The sequence below is a fragment of the Quercus lobata genome, chromosome 10, assembly GCF_001633185.2.
Source record: "Quercus lobata isolate SW786 chromosome 10, ValleyOak3.0 Primary Assembly, whole genome shotgun sequence".
Lineage (NCBI taxonomy): Eukaryota > Viridiplantae > Streptophyta > Magnoliopsida > Fagales > Fagaceae > Quercus > Quercus lobata.
In genome coordinates, this window is record NC_044913.1 from 33,184,225 (window position 1) to 33,207,201 (window position 22,977).

The 22,977-nt window shown below is 36.8% G+C and overlaps 1 protein-coding gene across 2 annotated transcripts; it reads right to left on the reverse strand.

Moving 5' to 3' along the window:
• LOC115964089 lies at positions 1 to 22,723 on the reverse strand. 2 transcript variants are annotated; one of them, XM_031083404.1, is made up of 9 exons: positions 22,583 to 22,723; positions 22,000 to 22,036; positions 20,630 to 21,901; positions 15,306 to 16,671; positions 6,460 to 6,739; positions 5,670 to 5,777; positions 5,300 to 5,578; positions 3,877 to 4,020; positions 1 to 689 (listed from the first exon to the last, which is right to left on the reverse strand). In XM_031083404.1, exons 3-9 carry the CDS (start codon positions 21,822 to 21,824, stop codon positions 501 to 503), a joined length of 3,561 nt encoding a protein of 1,186 aa, XP_030939264.1. In that variant the 5' UTR covers positions 21,825 to 21,901; positions 22,000 to 22,036; positions 22,583 to 22,723; the 3' UTR covers positions 1 to 500. The 2 variants fall into 2 exon arrangements, with proteins under 2 accessions (XP_030939264.1, XP_030939265.1); XM_031083405.1 differs by having other exon boundaries at positions 20,630 to 21,885; positions 22,583 to 22,701.
• Between the last annotated feature and the right edge of the window lie 254 nt (positions 22,724 to 22,977).

The following is a 22,977-nucleotide window of genomic DNA, read 5'->3' on the forward strand; positions in this document are numbered from 1 at the left end:
TTGCGCTGCTGCGGAAAAGCATCATGTTGATTGACGAGCACATTGTTAGTGTTAGCCTCATACATGATATAATGCAGCAAATTGTGTCATGAAACAGTCAAAATTGGATGGAAAACTATTCCACAAAATATTACTAGATAACCTAAAAGAATGATCACACATCATGTACAACACGATTTTTAAGATTTCTTCCACCAGATCAAACAAAGCACCCCCAAGAATACAGAGAGCGTGCAAAATTACATTCTTGATTATGGTTAGTTGGAATTACAACTTGGCAAGGGGAAGGAAAGATAGGTATCACCAACAAAACCAAACACAACCTTCAATGCATTGTGCACAGATGTAAGGGCCAATTTCTCTTTGAAGACCCCCTAAAACAGACGACCAATTTCAGCCAGAAATAAAAGTGGCTCCTTCCCCTGTTAAGAAGACACCCAAACACAAACACGAGGGCACCTGCAGCATATCATTGCCGGCAAAAAAAATCTTCAAATGGCTCAAGATGATATAGGTTCGTATGGGTATGATAGCCATGGGTGCTTTAAAGCCTCTGAAGCTGAAGGCCGCTTTTTTGGGTTTATCTCAAGTAGATGAGCAACAAAGTCAATGAAGCCTTGATCTCCCATTGGCAACCGGTGTCTTAAGGATGTCTTTTTTGGTATCAGGTATTCCAGCCGGTTTGTTTCCTGGAGAATAGTAGAATAGCACTATGTTCCATATCATATAAATAAAAGACCAAAAGCATTTGAATAATATTTAAAGAAGTAGAAACCTGAATTCTATTTCTGTCATCACATATACAAGCCATGAATTAAAATTGATGCAATTACAGTTGAATAAACAATCAAAACTGTTAAGTAGGAAAAATTCTGCTTATGGTTGGATACATTTGATAAATATATAGCCCTTAGCAATTTAAACACAAGTACAGGTAAAGGGATAAAGTTAATTTCTAACTCTATTAAAATTCAAGGCATAAAAGTAATTTCAACTAATTCATAACAAGTACAGCCACTTCATCTACTAATACCAAAATGAACCAAATTCTCGAGATAAACAAGTTATGAAGTGCCAAAAATAAGAGAAGGGCATCATCTGATGGAAGCCGATTAGCATAGCAGGTGCCACCCAAGGATAAACTTAATATCTAAAGAAGACATGAAGATAACTCCTGGAGCTCCATCATTCATTGAGAAATGAAAACACAAGCTACAAGTACCTAGATTGCTATCTAATTTCCACACACAAGTGAAATTGGACTTTGATGTGTCATGATCATGCACAATGTAGCCAAGCCAGTGAGTGCAACATAAAGGAAAGATGTCATTGTTAACAATCTTGGCAGGTCTGGCCAAAATATATGGAAAAGGAGAATGCAAACAAGAAGAATACAAAGCTTTATAGGAGATCCACTTGACAAAGAACAATGCAAAGGCATTCAATTTTGACAGTAGGGTGTTTAAAGATAACGTCCTTAACATGCAATACCAATGGTCATTGGACTGAACCATAAATCCTTCCATATACAAGAGATGGAGGGTGAGATCACACATTCAATTCCTTGTAGCTATGTAAGCAAATATTTACCTATTAAAAAAAAAGGATACCATGCATGCAATAAATTGTGAAAGAACATTGTTAGAATTATGGTTTAGTGATTAAATTCACCATTTCCTAATAGTTTAAACTTTTTGGACAATCAGTAATTTAACATGGTATCAGAATATGAGATCTTGAATTCAATCCTTGTCTCCAATCTACCTCTCATTTAAAATGTTAAAAAATCTCACGTGTTGGGCTCCACTTATTAAGGGGGAGTTAGGCCCACATGTTAGAGGGAGTGATGCAGGACAACCAGAACAAAAACTAAACAACAGGAAAACCACTAGGAGTCAGCACCTAGGATGGACATGGAGTCAACACTAGACCTAAGAAAGACCAAATGACCATTTTTTTCATTCATCAAAATATCCCATTGTTGCTTATAAAGGATTGCTAAATCATAGTTCTAATTGGCTAGGAAACCCTAATTGCCTTATTACAAAAATAACTTTACTTCCAAAATACTAATAGCCTAATAAACTACTAGAACCTACAACATAAAAATACAATTGATTTGCAAACATAAATAATATTAAATAAAAATCTTCTTACATCTCCTGCATCATTCTCCTCTTGTTGGAGAAAACTTGACCTTGAGTTTTAAAGCATTGAAGGATTAGGATGCTAACAAGTAACACTTGCTTCAAATCTAGAATCACCTTAGGGAGCACAGAGAAAATAAAAACCTTGAATTCCACCACATCAAATTCATTTGGAATCACAAAATCAATGTGTGGAATCAGCATAATCTCATCTTGTACCTTATGAACCATAGGAAGCACTGTGGTTTTAACCTCTTCGACTTCACCAAGACGTAGATCTTCAAGCACTATGGAGGGTTGATCAGAAGTACATTCAACAACTTCAATTTTCAAATCATGTGCACCCTCAAGCTTGCTACTTAGTTTTTGAGTGGATGTCATTATCTTTTCTAGCTAGGCATTAATCCTAACGATTATTTGCTCCCCCAATTTCCACAAAGTACGTGAAACATTCTGATTTTCCTTTCTAACACTAGGAAAAAGTGAGCTGAGAAGATCCAAGGAAATTTCTTCACTTTCATCTATGATTAGAGTCATAATTGTTTCCATGGCTGAAAATATAGCAAGTGGATGGTTGAACCTAATTATTTTAAAGAAATTTTGAAACATCTCAACAACCAATGCATCATACTCAAGGTCCAACATCACACTTGACATTGGCAAAAGTATCAAGAATTGAAATTGCCTTTGTATAACAAGAAGTGGACACAAGACAACAGGAAAATAAAAGGATATGACCTAGGAGTCAGCAACTAAGCCTTATTTGGAGTTAGCACCAAGCGGGAAAACCACTAGGAGTCAACACCTAGGGTGGACCTGGAGTCAGCACCAGACCAAAGAAAGACCAAACGGCCATTTTTTTCATTCATCAAAATATCAACTATCCCCTTCAAGGAGTATAATAGGCTGCTTATAAAGGATTGTTAAACAAGGATATGACCTAGGAGTCAGCAATTAAGCCTTACTTGGAGTTAGCACCAAGCGGGAAAACCACTAGGAATCAACACCTAGGGTGGACTTGGAGTCAGCACCAGACCAAAGAAAGACCAAACGGCCATTTTTTTCATTCATCAAAATATCAACTATCCCCTTCAAGGAGTATAATAGGCTGCTTATAAAGGATTGCTAAACCTAGTTCTAATTGGATAGAAAACCCTAATTGCTTTATTACAAAAATAACCTTACTTCCAAATTAAAATACTAATAGCCTCATAAACTACTAGGACCTACAACATAAAAATAAAATTGACTTGCAAACATAAATAATACTAAATAAAAATCTTATTACGTCTCTCGCATTAGGGAGTGTTGAACTATGGTTAAGTGATTAAATTCACAATTTTCTAATAGCTTAATATTTTGGGACAATCGATAGTTTAACAGACATAAATATACAAGCACAAATATGTAAGCATTTTCTGCTTTTTCCCAGCTGCCCAGGAGAGGGAAAAGAAAGGAGGGAGGGTGATTGCATGTGGTCCTGTGTACACCCAAAAACATGCTTCTTGGTTGCCTGCATGTTGCAGTCCATTTTGGTTAGTGGTTTTTTTGTCAGAGACCGAATCTTGGTTCCTCTCCACTATATACTTCTATAAGCATATAACTAGCATCAGCAGCATTGGAGAATGCCGAATATTCAATTTCTTCTTTTTTTTCTTTTTTTGGTAAGTAATAAATATTCAATTTCTAGAAACTAAACAAGATAATATCCTAGAAATACAACTTTTACCTGATTCCGTTCATAAAGCATGTGATTTTTGGTAAAATATTTGTATGTATCCCGTCCTTTGGCAAGCATGCTTTGATCAATGGGAGCTATAATTCCCATAACTCGAGCAAGTAATGTTGCAGGCGAGTCATTTTGGAAGAGTACCTACACCAAGGCAAAATTCATTGGGAAAAAAATCAACCACAATAAATCTCTGTTAAATTAATGGGGAAAATGGTCAATATATCATGCACATCAACTGATGCAGAAAAACAATCAAGGCACAGGAAAAATTCCCATAGTTGTCAGCCCTCTGTGACAGTAAAAATGTAATAACAATAACATAAAGCATTAGCATTGCATTGAAAAGGTAATTAAACAGGCACCATTCACTAGTTTTTGCATGTCAATATCTAATAAAGTTAATGCCAAATGTCTTAACAAAAGACATGAAGCATTAAAAAATACAAGCCTCAAAGGAAAGAAAGGTGATGACTGAAACCTGTGTTTGAAGAGTTTGATTATGATGCAGACAGCCAAACACAAGTACTGATTAGGGCATGGCCATAAGTCACCTCAACTATTTCCAGCAACTAGGTAACAAGGTGTCCAGAAACCAACGGAGCTCATCAAATCAACAAAAAGTTTATATTTTAATGGGGCTTCAGGAATTTGTATTTTGTAGGCTAGGTATTAGAAATTTGTACTTACAAATAAATTTGGTTGGGCTTACTTGAGAAGGTACTAACTTAAAGGTGAAGAAATCTGGATTCTTCTAGCTGACAACAGTTTTAATGACTGTCAGATGCAATAGCCAAAAAATACAATTTCATATTCCTCTCATTCAATAAAAATTTTATTACTTATAAATTTTTTTTATATAAAAAAAAAAGGACAGTTTGCTTTTTGATTCACAATTTTTTCATAAGAAATAGACTAAATTACACTTTGGACTATTAAAGTTTGGGGTTGTTTTAGGTCTTTTAAATTAGATATTTTTTCATTTTGGTCCTCCGAGTTTTATTCCATTTTCAAAACGGTCATTCCATCCATATTTGTGAAAACAACCCCAAACTTTAAGGGTCAAAAGTGTAATTTCAGCACATAAATATAAGTTCCAGTGCATTCCAAGTTAATTGGTTGGTCCAAACAAGCTCAAAACAATCTTTAAGGCTACATGCAGTGGAGGTAATAATTTTGATATATTTTAAGCGGGAGAAGGGAGATTTGAACCCTACATGTCTCTATCGGAAACACCAAGAGATGATGCCATTTGACCTAAAGGTCATTGGCTGTAGTAGAGGTAATAATTACAAGATGAAAATAACAAAACTAATAAATTTGGGGCAGCAAAATGAAATCTAGCACATTTTGTAAATTAGACTCCATATAATAAAAAACAAATATACATACATATGTGCATGTTTTGTTGAATGACACTTACATTGCCAGTACAAAGTTCTGCCAAGATGCAGCCAAGTGACCATACATCTATCTTCTTATCATATGAAAGTCCCAAGATAACTTCTGGGGCTCGGTAAGACCTGGATTGAACGTAGGAACAGAGGTGATCTGTCTCAAAACAACTGCTACCAAGATCAATGACCTTCACCTCACATCTACTGTAACTTTTCACCAATATATTCTCAGGCTTCAAGTCACAATGTATCAAGCCAAGTCCGTGCAAAAACTGAAGTGCCTCAAGACACTGAATGGTAATTGACTGCAAAATCCAACAATAATGGGTATATATGCAAGCCTTGCAACAAATAAAAAGCTATGGAGAAAAAAAAAAAAAAAATACCCCCACAAACCTGCAATCTTGGCATTGTGAAGTAAACTTCCCCTCCAGACTCTCTATTAAATTTATGAAACTCATATAAGTTTGCCTTGAGAAGTTCACATACTATTAACAAATGCTCCTGAAAAATAAAGGGAGACTTAGCTACCCGTCATTATAGCATCAATAGAAAAATCGTTTGTAGGACATCGGCATCTAAGACCAAATATGACAGATGCAGCTCACTAGAGATATGATAGACCCAGATATATTAGCAGAAATTGAGTTTTTCCTTGAAAAAATCATCTATGAAAAAGCATGCCATATTGCAGCCCACTTGAATATCACCAAGGTAGATAATGGCTGCCTCTGGTAGATAACATGAATGATTTATAATCAACAAATCTGTAGTAGAGACACTTGACATAGAGACATTCACTCATGAAGACAATGACAAATAGCCCTGAACTTGGAGCCTGATAACAAATCCACAGACAACTGCATGAAAAAATTCAACAAGATAAAAGCTACCTAAATTTCTCGAGTGGTTGAAGACCTACTTCACAACAAATAAGATATTATTAGGGATTAAGTAGGTTGTGACAGGATCTGACAACCAGATCTAGAAGATAACCCTACAGGAATGTGAGGTACTTGTATAACTTCAGCGAACTCTTATTTGGATTTCGTGAAGGGAAATACAAATTAATTTAACATCTAAATTACCTAGTACACAGACATGCACCAATCAGCAATCCAATGTAAAAGTTCATAACACATTTAAAAAGAAATATAATAGAAAGTTGAATTACATTTTCACTTACTCGATAATAGAAATAATCATACAATCGAAGAATGTGGTACTTGTCACCGGGATCATGCTTATTCACATACTTGAGAAGCTTTATCTCATCAAGGCTCTGATCAAAAAAATCCTTGTTGTTCTTTATAATTTTTACACAGACATCCAAGCCCGTATGCAGATCATGTGCTTGTATAGCTTTGCTGAATGCAGCTGAACCAAGATACTCAGTAACATGATAGCGGCCAGCTATGACTGAATTTAAAACAACATGGAAGTTCTTGTCCTCCTCAAAGCCAGTTCTGAGCAACAGAAAAGTAAGTTTAGATAGTCTGTTAGGGAAGAGATAAAATCACATACTGGCAGGCCTGCTTGCTTTGGCAGCATGAAATGATTGCAGGTTAAGTGATGGTAAAATAAGTTCTCAGCATATGCTATGGGCAATATGAGTGCCAAATTGACCATATGCCACATTATGCTTACAGTTGTTACAACTTGCAAATCAAAACTACATTAACAAGAAATACTTTATACAAATTTTGCCCCGCAAGAAACAAAAACGAAGCATTAAGGAGATGCTACATTTCCAAAGATATTAATACCAGTGAGCCAGCTGTTATACCATGAAATGGAATACATAAGAAAAGATGAACAAAAAAAAAATACATACATACATACATACATATATACACACACACACACACTCTTAAAAGCTACCACCACCTACAACACATTGCCAGCGATCATTAGAAGGTCACCATTATTGACGCAGGACAACCATAACAATTGAAAATAAAATTAAAATACAAGAAAATAAAAGGATATGACCTAGGAGTCAACACCTAGGCCTGGTTTGGAATCAACACCAAGCGAGAAATCCACTAGGAGTCAGCACCTAAGGTAGAACTGGAGTCAACACCAAACCAAAAAAGCTAGAAGGCCATTTTTTTCATTCATCAAAATATCAACTAATTCCAAATATTAAAGATATGAGCTAGGAGTCAGCACCTAGGGAGTACAATAGTTTGCTTATAAAGGATTGCTAAACCCTAGTTCTAATTGGCGTAAGAAACCTAATTGCCTTATTACAAAACTAACCTTGCTTCCAAATATTAAAATACTAACAGCCAAATAAACTACTAGGACCTAAATATAAAAATATAATTGACTTGCAAACATAAATAATATTAGATAAAAATTTTCTTGCGTCTCCTACATCATTCCCCTCTAGTAGGAGAAAACTCAACCTCAATTTTAAAGCATTGGGATTAGGATGCTAACAAGCAACACTTACTTCAAGTCTAGAATCACCTTAGTGGGCACAAAGAAAAGTAAAAACTTGCTGTCCACCACATCAAACTCTTCTGGAATCATAAAATCAATGTGTCGAATCAGCACATTCTCATATTGATCCATTGGAAACATTGCGTTATCAACCTTTTCGACTTCACCAAGTTGTAGATCTTTAGGCATTATGGAGAATTGATCAGTAGCACATTCAACAACGTTAACTTTCACGTCAACTTTCACATCATGCGCATCCTCTAAAATTTTATTCTTCTTGTTGCTCTTCAATAGGTTTGTCTTGTTGCACACATGTTAAAGCAACACTTGTTGGTGCTTATCAAGACTCTAGTGCTACTTGACATTTCTCCATTACCAAAATCTCGGAGGCTTCACTTGATTCACCTGAGCAACCAAGTCTTGAACACCTTCCATGAGCTTTTCAAATAATTCCTTTAATTCTTTGAAGTCTTGACGAAAGGTAGATTGTTCAAAAGTGCACTGAGGACATGAAATGAGATGAGACTTCATCGTATTTTCTTCAAAACATGCAATTGGCTGGCTATTCCATTTCCTCATACCATCACTTCGATCTTGAAAATTACCACACTGAGCTCGGGGTATATACTTAGCTCAAAAGTATGGTGACAAATATTCATCACAAAGATTTTTTTTCATATCTTTCCAAGCAGTAATGGCAGGTTTATAGTTATAGAGCGGAGATATTCAAGATCACCCAGAAAAGTTGGACTCCTCCTGTTAACTTCAACTTTTGCATAACTGACTTTTATGTTATTTGCAAAATTTTCTTGCTCAAAAGAATTGCTCCATCTCATTTATCCAGTTGAAAAAATCCCTTGGATTATAGAAGCACAGCTCAATGAACAAGAATCTTGACTGCCTAACTTGCTATTGAAAGTTGAAGAACACTTGATGCACACGGTTTGGCTTCTGCCTTCTGGTTTTAATGGGCCAATCTGACTTCTTTTCGGAATTGGGTAAAGGGCTGACTGTGTGGGAGGCTTGGCTTTCTCTTTTTCTTATGGTAATTTGTGCTGGGTGGTCAGGCAAGGTTTATTGTGATCTTTTCTTCTTTTTTTGATGCTTGGGTGGGGTCAAAAGCTGACTTGAAGGGGGGCCTCATTTTTTTAATCAGATGGGTCGGGTTAAGTTGTGAAACACTGTGTTTGGGGTTACAAATTACAATGTACCAGGTTGTTTAAACAGAAGTTTGCTGGTGTTTTTTTTTTTTTTTTTTTTTTTTTAAAGGTTAGTTACTGTTACCTTATGAGACCAGAGGGGAGGGATTCACATTGCAGTTGGATGGCAACATGGAAGGTAGGTGTCTTCCTGGTGGCACAGGTGGGGGTTCGTTTTGATGTGGAGCTGCGGCTGGTATTTGGAGGTTGCGAGCTGCTGTTGGTGGCTATTGACGGAGCAATGAAGGTGGCGCGGTGTGCAATCAGTGACCCAAGACAACCAAAACAAAACTGAAACAACAATAAAATAAAGGGATATGACCTAAAAGTCAACACCTAGGCCTGACTTGAAGTCAGCACCAAACAAGGAAACCACTAGGAGTCAACACCAGACCAAAAGAGACCAAACGGCCATTTTTTCATTCATCAAAATATCAACTATCTCCTCAAGGAATACAATAAGTTGCTTATAAAGGATTGCTAGATCCTAGTTCTAATTGGCTAGGAAACCCTAATTGCCTTATTACAAAAATAACCTTGCTTCCAAATTAAAATACTAATAGTCTAATAAACTACTAGAACCTAAAACATAAAAATACAATTGACTTACAAACATAAATAATACTAAATAATAATTTTCTTGCATCACCCGCATCAATTAGCATATGGGTCTGTGGGTTAGGGGTCTGTGATTTGTTGCTTATAAACTAATGGATGCTGCTATGTGGGTTTTGACAGTGGTGAGATGGTGGAGATAGAGGGTGATGCCAATAGGATTTTTTTGTGGAGTTTTCTGTAGTGGTACTACTCAATCTAAAGAGATGGAGGGTGATAGGCAGCCCCGCCTAGGGCCATGAGTTGTTTAGTATGGAACCATCATGGGCTTGGGAACCTACATACAGAGCGGGAGCTTGTCGATTTTGTACAGGCTAAAGATCCCTTCGTCGTATTTATAGCCAAGACATGGGCAAATGAAGGCTAAAAAAAGCTAAACATAAAATAGATTTTGAGCATATGTTCTTTGTTCCTAGAATTAATCATAGAGTGGATTTAGTGCTCGTTTGGAAAGACTCGATCATGCTTGATATTGAGACTTACTCCAAATATCATATAGACTATCATAAACAAAGGTAAGGAAGATGCTTGGCGATTTACAAGCTTTTATGGAGAAACCATAACGCATAGAAGACAGGAAGCTTGGTCTAGGCTTCGACAATTCAATAGCCGTTTGAATTTACCATGGCTTTGTGCTAGGGATTTTAATGAACTAGTGAGTAATTCTAAAAAGATGGGAGTGGAAATAGGAGTGTCACTCAAATGCAGCTGTTCAAAGACATCATTGATGAATGCGGATTCCTTGACCTGGGCTATTTGGGCTCACAGTTCACTTAGCAAAAACATTTTAGGGATGGTCATTCAGTATGGGAACGCTTGGATAAAGCTTTTGCAAATAATGATTGGTTACTTAGATTTGCTAGTACAAATGTTCACCATCTCCTCTCAAGTTCTTGGTACCGAGTGGGATGGAACCTATCCCTTATAGGAAACCCTTTCGTTTCAAAAAGATGTGGCTTCAGACAAGGGATGTTCAGAAACTGTGGAAGCTATATGAACTACCCAAGCTACTAACGATATTTAGAAACTGTGGATGCTGTATGGTCTACCCAAGCTACTAATGATCCAGCAACTCATACAACATATAAGATTGAGAAATGCTCTAAAGCTCTAGCTTAGTGGAGTCAGACTCACTTTCCGAATATTAGGTGGGAGTTGGCGAAGAAGAGGAGAGAATTGATCCAAGCGGAGAGTGTAGCTATCCATTCTAGGGTTAATGATCAGGTTAGAAGTATTCGGATGGAACTCAATGACCTTGATAAAGAGAACTAGATGTGATTCCAACATTCAAGGTCTCTATGGGCAGCATATGGTGATAAACACTCAAAAGTATTTCCATAATTGAGCTACCCAGTGTTATAGAAAAAACCATATTGCACTAATCCGTACTAGTTCATGAGTTTGGAGTAAGAATATGGAGGAGGTCTCAACTTCCTTTATCAATTATTTCAATGATCTCTTTTCATCGGCATCCCCCACCCACTGTGAGGAAACTTTAGGCTCTATTCACAGTTTCATTAGTCCTGAAATGAACCGGAAGCTTTGTGCTGACTTTATGGCTAGGGAAATTCATGATGCTATACGACAGATGGTCCCCCTTGAAAGAATCTAGCCCTGATGGTAAGCCTATTGGCAATTGTTAGGCAGTGATGTTACAATCTCCATTCTTGATTTCCTTAATTTTGCTCCCCTCCCCCCTCATCTCAATCACACATTTGTTACTCTTATTCCAAAGATGAAAAATCCTGAACATGTTTCTAAGTACAAAAACCTGAACATCCTAAACGTGTCTCTGCAATGTTTTGTACAAAAAAAATTTCGAAGGTTTTGGCAAATCGGTTGAAGAAAATACTCCCCCATATTATCACTAAGCATCAGAGCGCCTTTACCAAAGCCAGCTGATTTCAGACAATACCTTGGTTGCATTAGAGACCCTACACAGCTTACAAAAACATAGGGCTCGTTTAGCAACAATGTTTAAGTATTGTTGTTCAGTTTTCAGTGTTTTGGAAATACGTGTTTGAGAGTTATAAAAATACGTGTCAAAAGTGTTATTATTATTTAAATACTGAAAACTATTGTTTAAATGACAGTGCCCAACAGTCCCATAATACTAGGGATGATGGTTTCATGGCTAGCAAACTTGATACGAGCAAAGCTTACGACAAAGTTGAATGGCCTTTCTTAAAGTCAATGATGAGAAGAATGGGCTTTAAAGAGAAATGGATTTCGTTGGTTATGACATGTGTAACTACTGTCTCTTATTCCATCTTAAACTCTTATTCCATCTTAATCAATGGGGAACCTAAAGGTATGATTAGACCTTCAAGGGGCGTCAGGCAAGGTAACCCTCTTTCACACTTCCTCTTCTTACTATGTACAAAAGTTTTGAATGGTCTTATCTCCCAGGCTGCTAGACAAGGTGACATTCGGGGTTTCTCTCTTTGTAGAAATGGCCACCACCTAACCCATCTCTTTGCAAAGGATAGTCTCTTATTTTGCAGATCTTCCCATCAAGAATGTCAAAAAGTCTTGGGTATCTTGGATGTTTATGGCTCCTGTTCAGGACAAGATAAATAAAAGGGCAAATTACGACTTACCCACCTGTGGTTTGACCAAAATTTAAGTCGTCTATTTGTGATTTGAAATTTGATATTTACCCACCTAAGATTTGACCGAAATTTAAGTTGCCTACCTGTAGTTTAAAATCTCATGATACAAGTGTTCCGCTAGATTCTTTTTGATTTTATTTGATTTCGTTTTTTTTTTTTTTTTTTTTTTTTTTGAGGAAAGAGACATAAAAGTAGAGCAAAATTACATTTTTAACCCTGTTTTTAACAGAGGTGGATTACAAAACTCTAACTAAGCTAACCTCAGGTGGATAAAGTGTCAAATTTCAAATCACAAATAAGCAACTTAAATTTCGGCCAAACCACAGGTTGGTAAGTTGTAATTTACCATAAATAAAAATAAGACGACTATCTTTTTCAACAAATCCACCTCCGAAGAAAGAAGACAATTTATCAAAAATGCCTTGGGTGTTCCGAAAATTAGAAACTATGAGAAGTAATTGGGGTTGCCAGCTCTAGTTGGAATAAGTAAAAAGGTAAGTTTTGATTATATCAGAGAGAGGGTTTAGAAGATGTTACAAGGTTAGGAGGAGAAATTATTATCTCAAGCAGGAAGGGAAATCCTCATTAAAGCGGTGGTTCAGGCCATACCTACATATACTATGAGCTGCTTTAAACTATCGTTGAGGCTTTGCTCTGATCTTGAGTCTTGTCAGGAAATTTTGGTGGAGACAGAAGGGTGATATGAGGAAGATTCATTAGGTGAAGGGGTCGGAGATGTGTAAAACAAAATCAAGGGGGGGGGGGGTCAAGGACTTGTCATTGTTCAATGATGCCCTGTTAGCAAGGCAAGCTTGCTGTCTTTTTCACAATAAAAATTCTCTCTTCTACTAGATTTTCAAAACAAAATTCTTTCCTAATCGCTCCATCATGGAGGCCTTTGATTCCAATCAAGCTCATATGCTTGGAAGAGCATACTTAAGGGAAGAGATGTATTTAAGCGGGAGGCTAGGAGGAGAGTAGGTAATGGAGAATCTACAAGTATTTGGGGCAATTTTTGGCTACCTTTGAAGTATCACCCAAGGGTCTTATCTCTTGTTGTGGATGACCTCTTTGCGGATAGAGTGAGTTCTTTGATCAACCACCAAACCCGTAGCTGGGATGAAAGTTTACTAGCTACGCTCTTCTCACCACGGGAAGCTCAACTAGTAAAGAGTATCCCATTAAGCAATGTTTTTCCTGAAGATTGCCTATATTGGCCTCATACCTCTTCAGGTACTTACACTGTCAAGACTGGCTATAAGTCTCTTACCCTAGACTTGGCCCAACAAGATGCAGATGGGGTCCTCAAATTTATACCCTGGTATTTGGATAAGTATTTGAAGTCTTAGGGTTCCCAATAAGGTCAAAATTTTCTTATGAAGAGCTTGCAAGAACGCCAACCCTACCAAAACTAATCGAGTTTGAAGAAAAGTGCTGACCGATGATGATTGCAAACAATGTCACCAGTTCCTAGAGGATGTGAATCATGCACTATGGTCTTGTCCTTGTATCTCAGTGGAATGGGATTCAAATGCCAAATGGAGTTTTCGTGGGACTCAACACTTCTCTAGGTTCGTCGAGGCAATTCAGAAGGTGATAGACTTAGGGGAACATCTTGATGAGTTTGCAACGCTGGCTTGGACCATATGGTTTCAAAGAAACCAGTTGAGAACTAATGATGAAGCTTTCCCGATTTCCTAGGTTACTACGCAAGCAAACTCAGCACTAATTGAGTTTGTTCATGCTCTTCCAATTCCTTCGATTGTTCCCCAGATCAGCTCTTCTGGAGTTGTACGTTGGCATCCTCTTCTTGAACCTATAGTTAAGGTGAACTACGATGGTGCTCTATTTTTTAAAATAAGGTGAAGCGGGAGTGGAGGTTGTTATTCGAAACCACTTGGTACTAGTATTAGCGTCAATGGTAGATAAGATGCCTCCTCTATCCTCGATTGAAGCTGTGGAGAGCTTAGCGGCTGTTCATGCTCTTCAACTTGCCAGTGATTGTGGGTTTCCCTCTATTATACTTAAGGGTGATTTAGAAATTGTGAACAATGCTCTTAGAAGTGAAGAAGAATCTTTCACCTCGTTTGGCCACCTGATTGCTGAAGCCAAGACTATTGCAGAAACCTTTTACGCAGTTACTTTATCCTATACCCATAGACAAGGCAACTCTGTTCATAATCTTGCTAGACATGCTAGTCATGTTAGCGGTTTCACGGTGTAGATGGAAGGTTTCACGTTGCCCAAAAACTTATCAAAAAAAAAAAAAATTTCTTTTGATGAATTATATATATTTAATTAATTATATTTGCTAATTCAATCATCAAAATGTAATTTAGCTAACCACAAGTGCTTTTACATTAAAGGCTTACAAAAAATATATGAAAAAGAAAATGTAGGAGGCATAATAAAAATCACTGCATACTCAAGAAAAGAGGATCACCAAGAATCATAGGTTTTTTTTTATTGGTAAGTTAACTTGACCCTCCACTCAATTCCTACAGAGGGAAGAGGCACCATTTGAGCTAGAGATCATCGTCAAAAATCACCTAGAACACGTTAATGGTTATATGATCAGCCGATCTATAAGCTCGAAAAAATAACTTGGAAATGTCCATCTAATTCTTTTTTTTTTTTTGATAAGTAATAAGATATATTGATAAAAAGGGGACACCCTAGTGCACAAGGAGTGTACAAGGGAAAAGAAATCAAATACCTCTATCTCAGTTTAATTGACAGTAACTACCCTTGTATGTAACCAGTGATATGCTATGCTTGCTTTCAGTAATTTGTTTTCTTAAGTTAATGATATGGAAAGAAGTTGGAATCAAGGTTTGAGCTGTAAGGCATAATCAGACATAAACCAGTAACAAGGACTGATTATCATCACAGAGATTTTAGGATACTGTAGATATTTAGTCGAGAGAGAGAGAGAGAGAGAGAGAGAGAGAGAGATTATTAATCTAAATCTACCCAAAAAAAAAAAAAAACCTAATACCAATCTAACTCTAAAGAAAATAAATAAATAAAGAGCATAATACCACAGTTTTCAAAGTAATAAGATATTCCAATATTTGATTTAGACGTAAATAGCAGCATATCAAGTCCATGAAAATAAAACAACCAGCAGAAAGATGAAAAAATAGGAAAGCACGTGCCTGTTTTTCCTATGCACAATCTTGAGGTTAAAGGTCTCAAACTCCTCCTCCTGAGCTTTTATCTGCCTTACTTGCTCTTGCACAGCAGCTGCCTCTTCATCCTCAAGTGATGCCGCTGGATCTTCCTCCCTTGCAGTTCCAGTTTTTTCCTCTTCTCGTTTTACATGCTCTCTTTCAGCATAACCATAATTAGACAGTGTTGAGGGACTAGAATCTGTGGATCTTGCAGCTGTAGCATTATTTTCTTCATCCCTGGAACTTTTGGCAGGTGAAGAATCACTGCTTTTCCGCTTCCATGAAGCAAGCATATCATCAGATCCCACCAAAGCATTAAGACGCTCATCAGTTTCATCGCTGATGATAGCACTGCACTTGTTTGACCATAAAGATTTACTAGAGCCTGTATGCACCAACTGCCCATCCCTCAATGGTGGGGGAAATGAAAATCCATCAGTGTGACTCTTCATCTGCATACTTACACCCTTATCATTCCCAACTACATATTTATTGGCCTCTTGATTGCTACTTTTCTTTTTATCCCTGCTTGATCTATCAATATATTTTTTTTCTGAGTCATGATGATGATGTCTAGACCCACCAATTCCAACATCATGATCACGGAAGTATTCTAGATCCCCTTCACTACTACCTCCAACTAAACTTTCCCGTACTTCACTACCCATATCTGCAGCATCGCTGTTGATTCCTACACCAATTGATCTAACTGAACCATGCTGATCATCATCCATGCAAATATCATCTAGCCGCGACCTCCCAGACTCATTCATAACTTTCCCATCCCCTAACATGATGAGTTCATTCGTCTGAGTCACAAAGCCCTGCCAGACAGGTTCTGCACGCATCAAATTCAGTTCCTCTTCATCCATCAACTGTCCATCATATTGAGCAATTAAATCATTCTCACCAGTCCTCCCATACATTTCAGTCACTGACAGCCCTATAGGATCATCTGAAGCTGTAACTGGTTCAACATTTTTTGCTTGAAAATATTGCTCACCAGAGAAGTAAGAATCCTCCTCAGCAAAAGATTGATCATCATCCTCATCTTTCGTTGGAGCTCTTTCCTGTGGATCTGGAACACTGCCATGCCCTGTGCCCTTTTCGTTGTCACTTGGATAATCAATTTCATGAGCCAGAAACCAGGCCTCATCCTCAATAGGTTGTCTCATATATCCAACATCATCATCGTCATCGTACTCATCAGAGTCCCAATACTCATTTGGATAGTCAATAGATTCACTTAATCCATCACCAACAGTTGCAAAACCAGAAACCAGATCAGATGTATCCTCTGCAATTCCCTGACTTACAGATAGCCAACTACCTCCTGCAATCCTTTTTCCACCTGATCATTAATCAGAACTTGTAGTTAACTATGCAAAAAGATACATAAACGGAGATAATTAAATGATAAAACCAGGATCAGACATTGATAATTCTTTGCTAATCATAAAGGAAATAAAAAAGAAAAGAAAATACAAGGAGGAAAGGGGAAAGAAGGATCGGAAATTCAAAACCAAGTGATTAAAAAGAATTTGATAAAACCAAATAATTGGGACCTGTTTCAGATAAATTCAACAGATCTCAAGGCTAAGTGATCAAGCATGATTGCTTAAACAATGCAACCACTCAAAATAAATAAGAATACAGGCTTCACCACAACCCATCTTAATGAGAGATGACAAGAAATCAACAGATTTTATCTGCAATGTGACATACAGGCACACATCTGTACCCAAAAGAATGTATTATAATTTGGATTTTAAAATGAAATACAACCAGCCAGACCAATGACATAAGCTTCCATATTTCAACAATTTACATAAAATTTAGCACATAATGTATAATGAATATGCATAAAATAGATAAAATAATGCCCAATCACAAGGTTCAGAAATTGAAGAATTAGGGAAGAATTTGATAGTCATCATTAAGAAAATTTTGCAACATTATCTTTTATATAAATGAAAATTTTAGGGTTAATTGCAGAAAACCACCCTAAACTATAGGGTTACTTGCACTTTGCACAGCAAACTATGAAAACTTGGAATCACCATCCCAATTTAACAAATCCTGCAAATAACACCTTGCTGTCCAATTGATGGTTAAAGTTAACGGTCATGTGCAAGTCAGGTGACACTCCAAAAACTAAATTTAGTGATGTACCCCTCCAGCCGGTTAAAAGACTAAAAGGCTTGTTCTTCATATTCAGGTTTGGAAAAATAAGAAGAAAATACATTTTCTCCCCTAACTTGATTTTTTTTTTTTTTTTTTTTTTGGGTGTAAATAAATAGGTATAAACAGACCCTCTTCAAAGAATACAGATCACAACAAAGGAAATAAATAAAATCTACTAAAGACATCGAAGGGATGCCATTATCATGAACCCAAAAAATAAAACATAGAGATGACCCATTGGCATATAGATTTATAAAATGGCATAATACCCTCAACCAAATATTGAATATACAAAACTAGAAGTGATTGACAAGGCAGGTAGACACTATGGTGTCCCTTTCATAATTCATTGATCTGATCAAAGACTGATTTGATTATTTTTATAACCAAGGTCATGATGAATTTTGAAGTAACAATTTTCAGAGCCAACATTCCAGCCACCCAGTCCTTTAATAGCTTCCAACCCAAACGCCATTGTGTTACTGGACACCAACGGCTTTCCTGTGCTCTTTGACATGAAGAAGGTCAAAAAGAAAGACCTTTTTATTGGGGCTTTCATGCCCTCCACCGAACTCTCTGGGGCATACTAAGTACTCTCCTACCTCAACCCCTCTGAGCTGAGCCACAGCAAGCTTAAACACCTCTTGTTCTTCCAACTCAAGTCTCATCACAACCACACGACCCTAGAGTTCCATTCTAACTACACTAAGCCCTTTGAGGGATGAAACTCTTATTTAAAAAATCTCACTAATGATGACATCTTGTTGGTCCTCTTCAGTATCAAGTTTCACCAGCATGGAACGGGTCAAACAACATAAGACCTGCCGTGGGGGGGGTGGGGGGGGGGGGGGGGCAATGGGCAGACAGTTCCAGATTGGGATTGAGAGAGAGTTAAGGACTTTTGAGGGAAATCAAACCTGTGCTGGAAGACAATCCATAAGGAGTAATTTTTAGTCCATTTAGGAAATTTGTAAGGTATTTTAGTCGTTTAAATTGTTGGAGGGAAAAATCATTAAATTTAGTTTCTAAGAGTGTCACGTGACTTGCACATGCATGTTAATTTAACCTTCAATTCAACAACAGAATGTTATTTGCAAGACTTGTTATAGTTGGGGTAGTGATTGCCGCAGGTTTTCATATTTTGGGGTGCAAAGTGCAAGTACCCCATAGTTTAGGGTGGCTTTCTGCAATTAAACCAAAATTTTATAAGTAGAAAAAAAAAATACAAGAAAAACCATGTGTAAAAGCAGAATCACAGGCTAGGGCCACTAGGCTAATAATGTGACATTTACACAAAGGTACAAGAACATTCAAATACAAAAATAAGAGAAGAGGTGGGGTTGATACAATGTGATTAGATTTCAAATTCAATATAACCCACCAACACTTCATAACAATTCTTTTGGTATGTGGTTTGACCCGCATGGAAAAGAAATATTTCAGATCAATGGTAATGCCTATAAAGGAAGTGGATGGCAATGCTCATAAATATGTTACAAAACCTAATTTCATGCTTATTGCTAGTAAGCTATAGCTCAAAGTGCCCATTTGGATTCAGCGTTTTCCACTGAATCCTGGGCTGCGTTTTCTGATTTTTTTTTTTTTTTTTCCCAACCGCACTATTTGACCAAGTCAACCGTGAACAATGTATTTGTGCACTGTTCACGGACCCACAAATTCTACTTTTCAGCAACTTTTTCATTAAAAATGGGTCCCACGACACTATTCACACATAAAAATTATTTTGCTACAGTGTTTTCAATTTCAGCAACAATAAGTTCAATCCAAACGGACCCAAATAGCACTTCCCCTATTAAACATGGAGGAGGGTAAGTGTGTAACGAGTAATGACAAATATAGCATTTATCAACAAAAAAAAAAAAAACAGTAATGACAAATATAGTATGTCAAAAAATTTATATTAAAAAAAAAAAGTTCAAACTATGTAATATACAATGCAATGCATAAAATTATTGCATTCATTTACTTACATACAAATTTTGAGAGTCTATAAGCAAAGCAGGCACATATGTGCACTTTCTGTCATGTGTTTCAAGTAAAGAACTATGACAATGTATAATGGCAAAATATTCCATAAATTTCTGAGAGGACAGCTTAGGCTAATACTTAATGTCATCTCAACATGAATGAGCAATCATAGCATAAATTTTACAGAAATAGACAGATTAGCAAGTTTATCAGACAATCAGACAATAACTACATAACATTATAGAGGTTGAACTACTCTGTGGAAACCGTTGAATTTTCCTGAGAAACAAAAACAAGTTGAGTAGTTTCAATTGAAGCTTTACGAAACTTAGCTCCTTGATCCACAGACAGCAAAACCTGGGTCTCATGCTTACAATGTTTCAGCATATATTATTCATAAACATGCAAAATAAAAGAAACAACATTCTTTTAAATAAGTTCACCAGTTTAAAGCATATTTCCATATACAATAAATTATCTATTCATGATAAAAATCATAAAACATTATTATTGAAAACGAATTAAAAGAAAATGGTAAAAACAATAATAGAGAATACGGTTGAACAATGTTGTAAAAAAGCAGAGCAAGACAGCATCTCTTTTTTAAATTAAAATGATAAACTTCTGACAAACCCCATAAATCAAATAACAATCATTTTCCAATTCTGCCAAATCCTTTTGAGGGTGGATTGGTAAATGAATTCCTTTTCCTTTCATTAATCATACATCTAAACATTTTATTAACTGAAGGCTAACACTACACCTCAACCTCACTGGCCACTGCTGTAGCCACCAATGACTTGAAATGGCTACTGCTTTACACAAGGAGATTTTCAATACAACAATAATGCTGATTATGATAAGTTGAATACATCTAACTAGCTCAAGAAGTAATAGTTAGCTACAAGCACAAGGGCCTAAACAGATAGATCAACACTAGAAACATGAAAAAGAAAATGAAATAAATATGATGACTAGGTAGAACTAGAAATGGCAAGTTCAGAGATGTAAAAAGTAGGTTGTACACTAAGGCAATGAAACCCAAATAATCAACTACCTAGTTCAATTCCATAACAAAGACACACCAGATTTGTAAGCAAAGAAATCATATTATCGTATCCATCATATGGGCTCACCTGCAGAGTTTATCTCTTGTCCGACAGGAACATCCAGGTATGACCCTATAAGGAGGGGGTTATCAGCACCGCTGAGTTTTGCAGCAGGTCCATCCCGTTCAAACTTTTCCTCCCAATTAACATTCAATGACTTGTCCTCCGACTTAAGTTTAACAGGTGGCAACCTAGGAAACTCTTCCTTCTGATTCTCAGATGCAAAAGGAAAACTCAGGCTGCTGATAGTCTTTTGCTCGGGAACCCCTTGTGACTTGACAAAGTACAGAGCTCTTCCCACCTCATCCACCTGGTCTTTTATTGCTGCCCTGATATCACTCATTTCTGACTTTTTCTTGCCTTCTTTTTTGTCAACGACAACAGCATTATCATAACTGGTTGACACAGCCCCCTTAGAGAATGGAAAAACAGTCTTGACAGAACAATCTTTCCAAGTATCAGAAGATGAATTTGTGGGATCCTCACTTCTTGACCATGGATTATCTGAAATGTTTCCTATGAAGTATGTGCTACTGGTCTTATGTTGCTGAACAGGTTCTTTGGGCTCACTTGTTTGGATCCTCTCATGCTTGGCTTCCACAATACCTTTGCTAGTGCTTCCAAGCCACAAATTTGTGGGCTCCTCACTTCTTGGCTTCACAGGGACTTTACCAGCATCAGGAACGTCACTCGTTCGATACCTTGGTTGTTCTGATATCAGAAGCTCCGAAAAGCTACTAGTATTAGTACTACTACCACCATCATTCTGATAAGCTCCAGCAGGACCATTACTAGGATTGAACTTCCACGAATACAAATCAAGCACGGTGTCCTCTGAACCTTTCAGGAAACTAAAGTTCTTATCACTTGTCCCAGCCACTTCATTATTCTTGTTCCGATCACCAGTTGAAGCAGCATTCTTCCATTTGCTCTCAGACCCATTTCTACCAGTCCCACACTCTATCTCTTTCACAATTAATTCCTTCGAAACTTCACGACTATCCCGAGACAACCCTTGACTTTCCACTACCAGTTTTTCCCCATTATCCTCCTCTACCATATTACCCGAGCTCTTATCTTTATCTCCAATCGTAAGCTTCTGAAGCAAACCATTCAAATCAGGATGATTGCTGAGCTCACTGCGCAAAGCTGCCTCGGCTCTCGTAAACCGATTTCTTTGCAGAAATTCCAGAATCACATCTACCGAGTTCGGTTCTGCCATTTCTTATTTTTACCACTAAAACCTACAAGTAGTAGGTCTCAGCAAGAAGCATCCACCACACCTAACAAAACCTCATTCTAAACATATATCAAATGCTATTTCCTTAAGAAAACAAAAACAAAAACAAAAAAATTAAAATTAAAATTTTCGAAAATGTATTATGTACAAAACTTACCTCGTACAAGGCTCAATAAAGTGGCAACATTTGAGTCCTGAACAACAAGAAAACCCTAACATTCAGAAATCCATTAAAAAAATTTAAAAAAAAAAAAATTTCTTCCCAGTTTTCCTACATTTTCTGAGCAACCAAACAGAGGAAAAATAATTTTTTTTTTTTAAATCTTTTTTTATTTTTTATTTGGGGGTATCTATGAAAAACGTTAATATCTAAGTGACAGCGAATGAGAGAAAAAGCGGAGAATCAGGCATTCACAGCACGGATCCACAGATAGAAAATTCCAAAAAAAAAAAAACCAGCAGATTATACATTTGAAGAAGTATCCCATTCACCTATTCTTCATTAACACTAAACTCACGTATTTTGGGGCTACTAAAGTGGGAATTCATTTTCCAAAAGACTTGTTTTTTTTTTTAAAAGGGTAAAAAAGTAGTTTCTTTGGAAATCAAGATCTGACATTTTGTTGGGAAGTTGGTGAAAGAGAGGAATGGGTTCAAAATTGGAAAGCTAATAAAAAAAAAATGCGTATATTTCTTTTTCTTTTTTAAATAAAGAAAATAACAGAGAGGAGGAGGATTACCTGAGAGGGTGGAGTGGCCGGAGGTTGCTGCTATGTTATGTTCTGCTTTGTGATTGTCTGTGAGTTTCTTTTTTCTTTTTTGGGGGGTTTGTTTTAAATCTCTCTCTTTCTCTCTCTGTGTATATGTTATGTTTTGGTTTTAAGACTGAGAAGAGAGAGAGAGAGAGAGCTTAGGCCTTAGGGTCTTTTGGCACCTGCTTCCTGAATTTTGAGGTGGTGGACCAAGGCAAAGGAGGATCTTCGATGCTTTTGGAGGTTATTCACTATTTTTTTTTTTACATTATTACACTCCTCCTTCAAATTCCATTTTAATTTTTTATCATTTTTCCCTTTTGTAGGTTTTTTTTTCCCTATAATTCCATAGATATGACGTGAAGAGGGGCTTTTAATAGGTG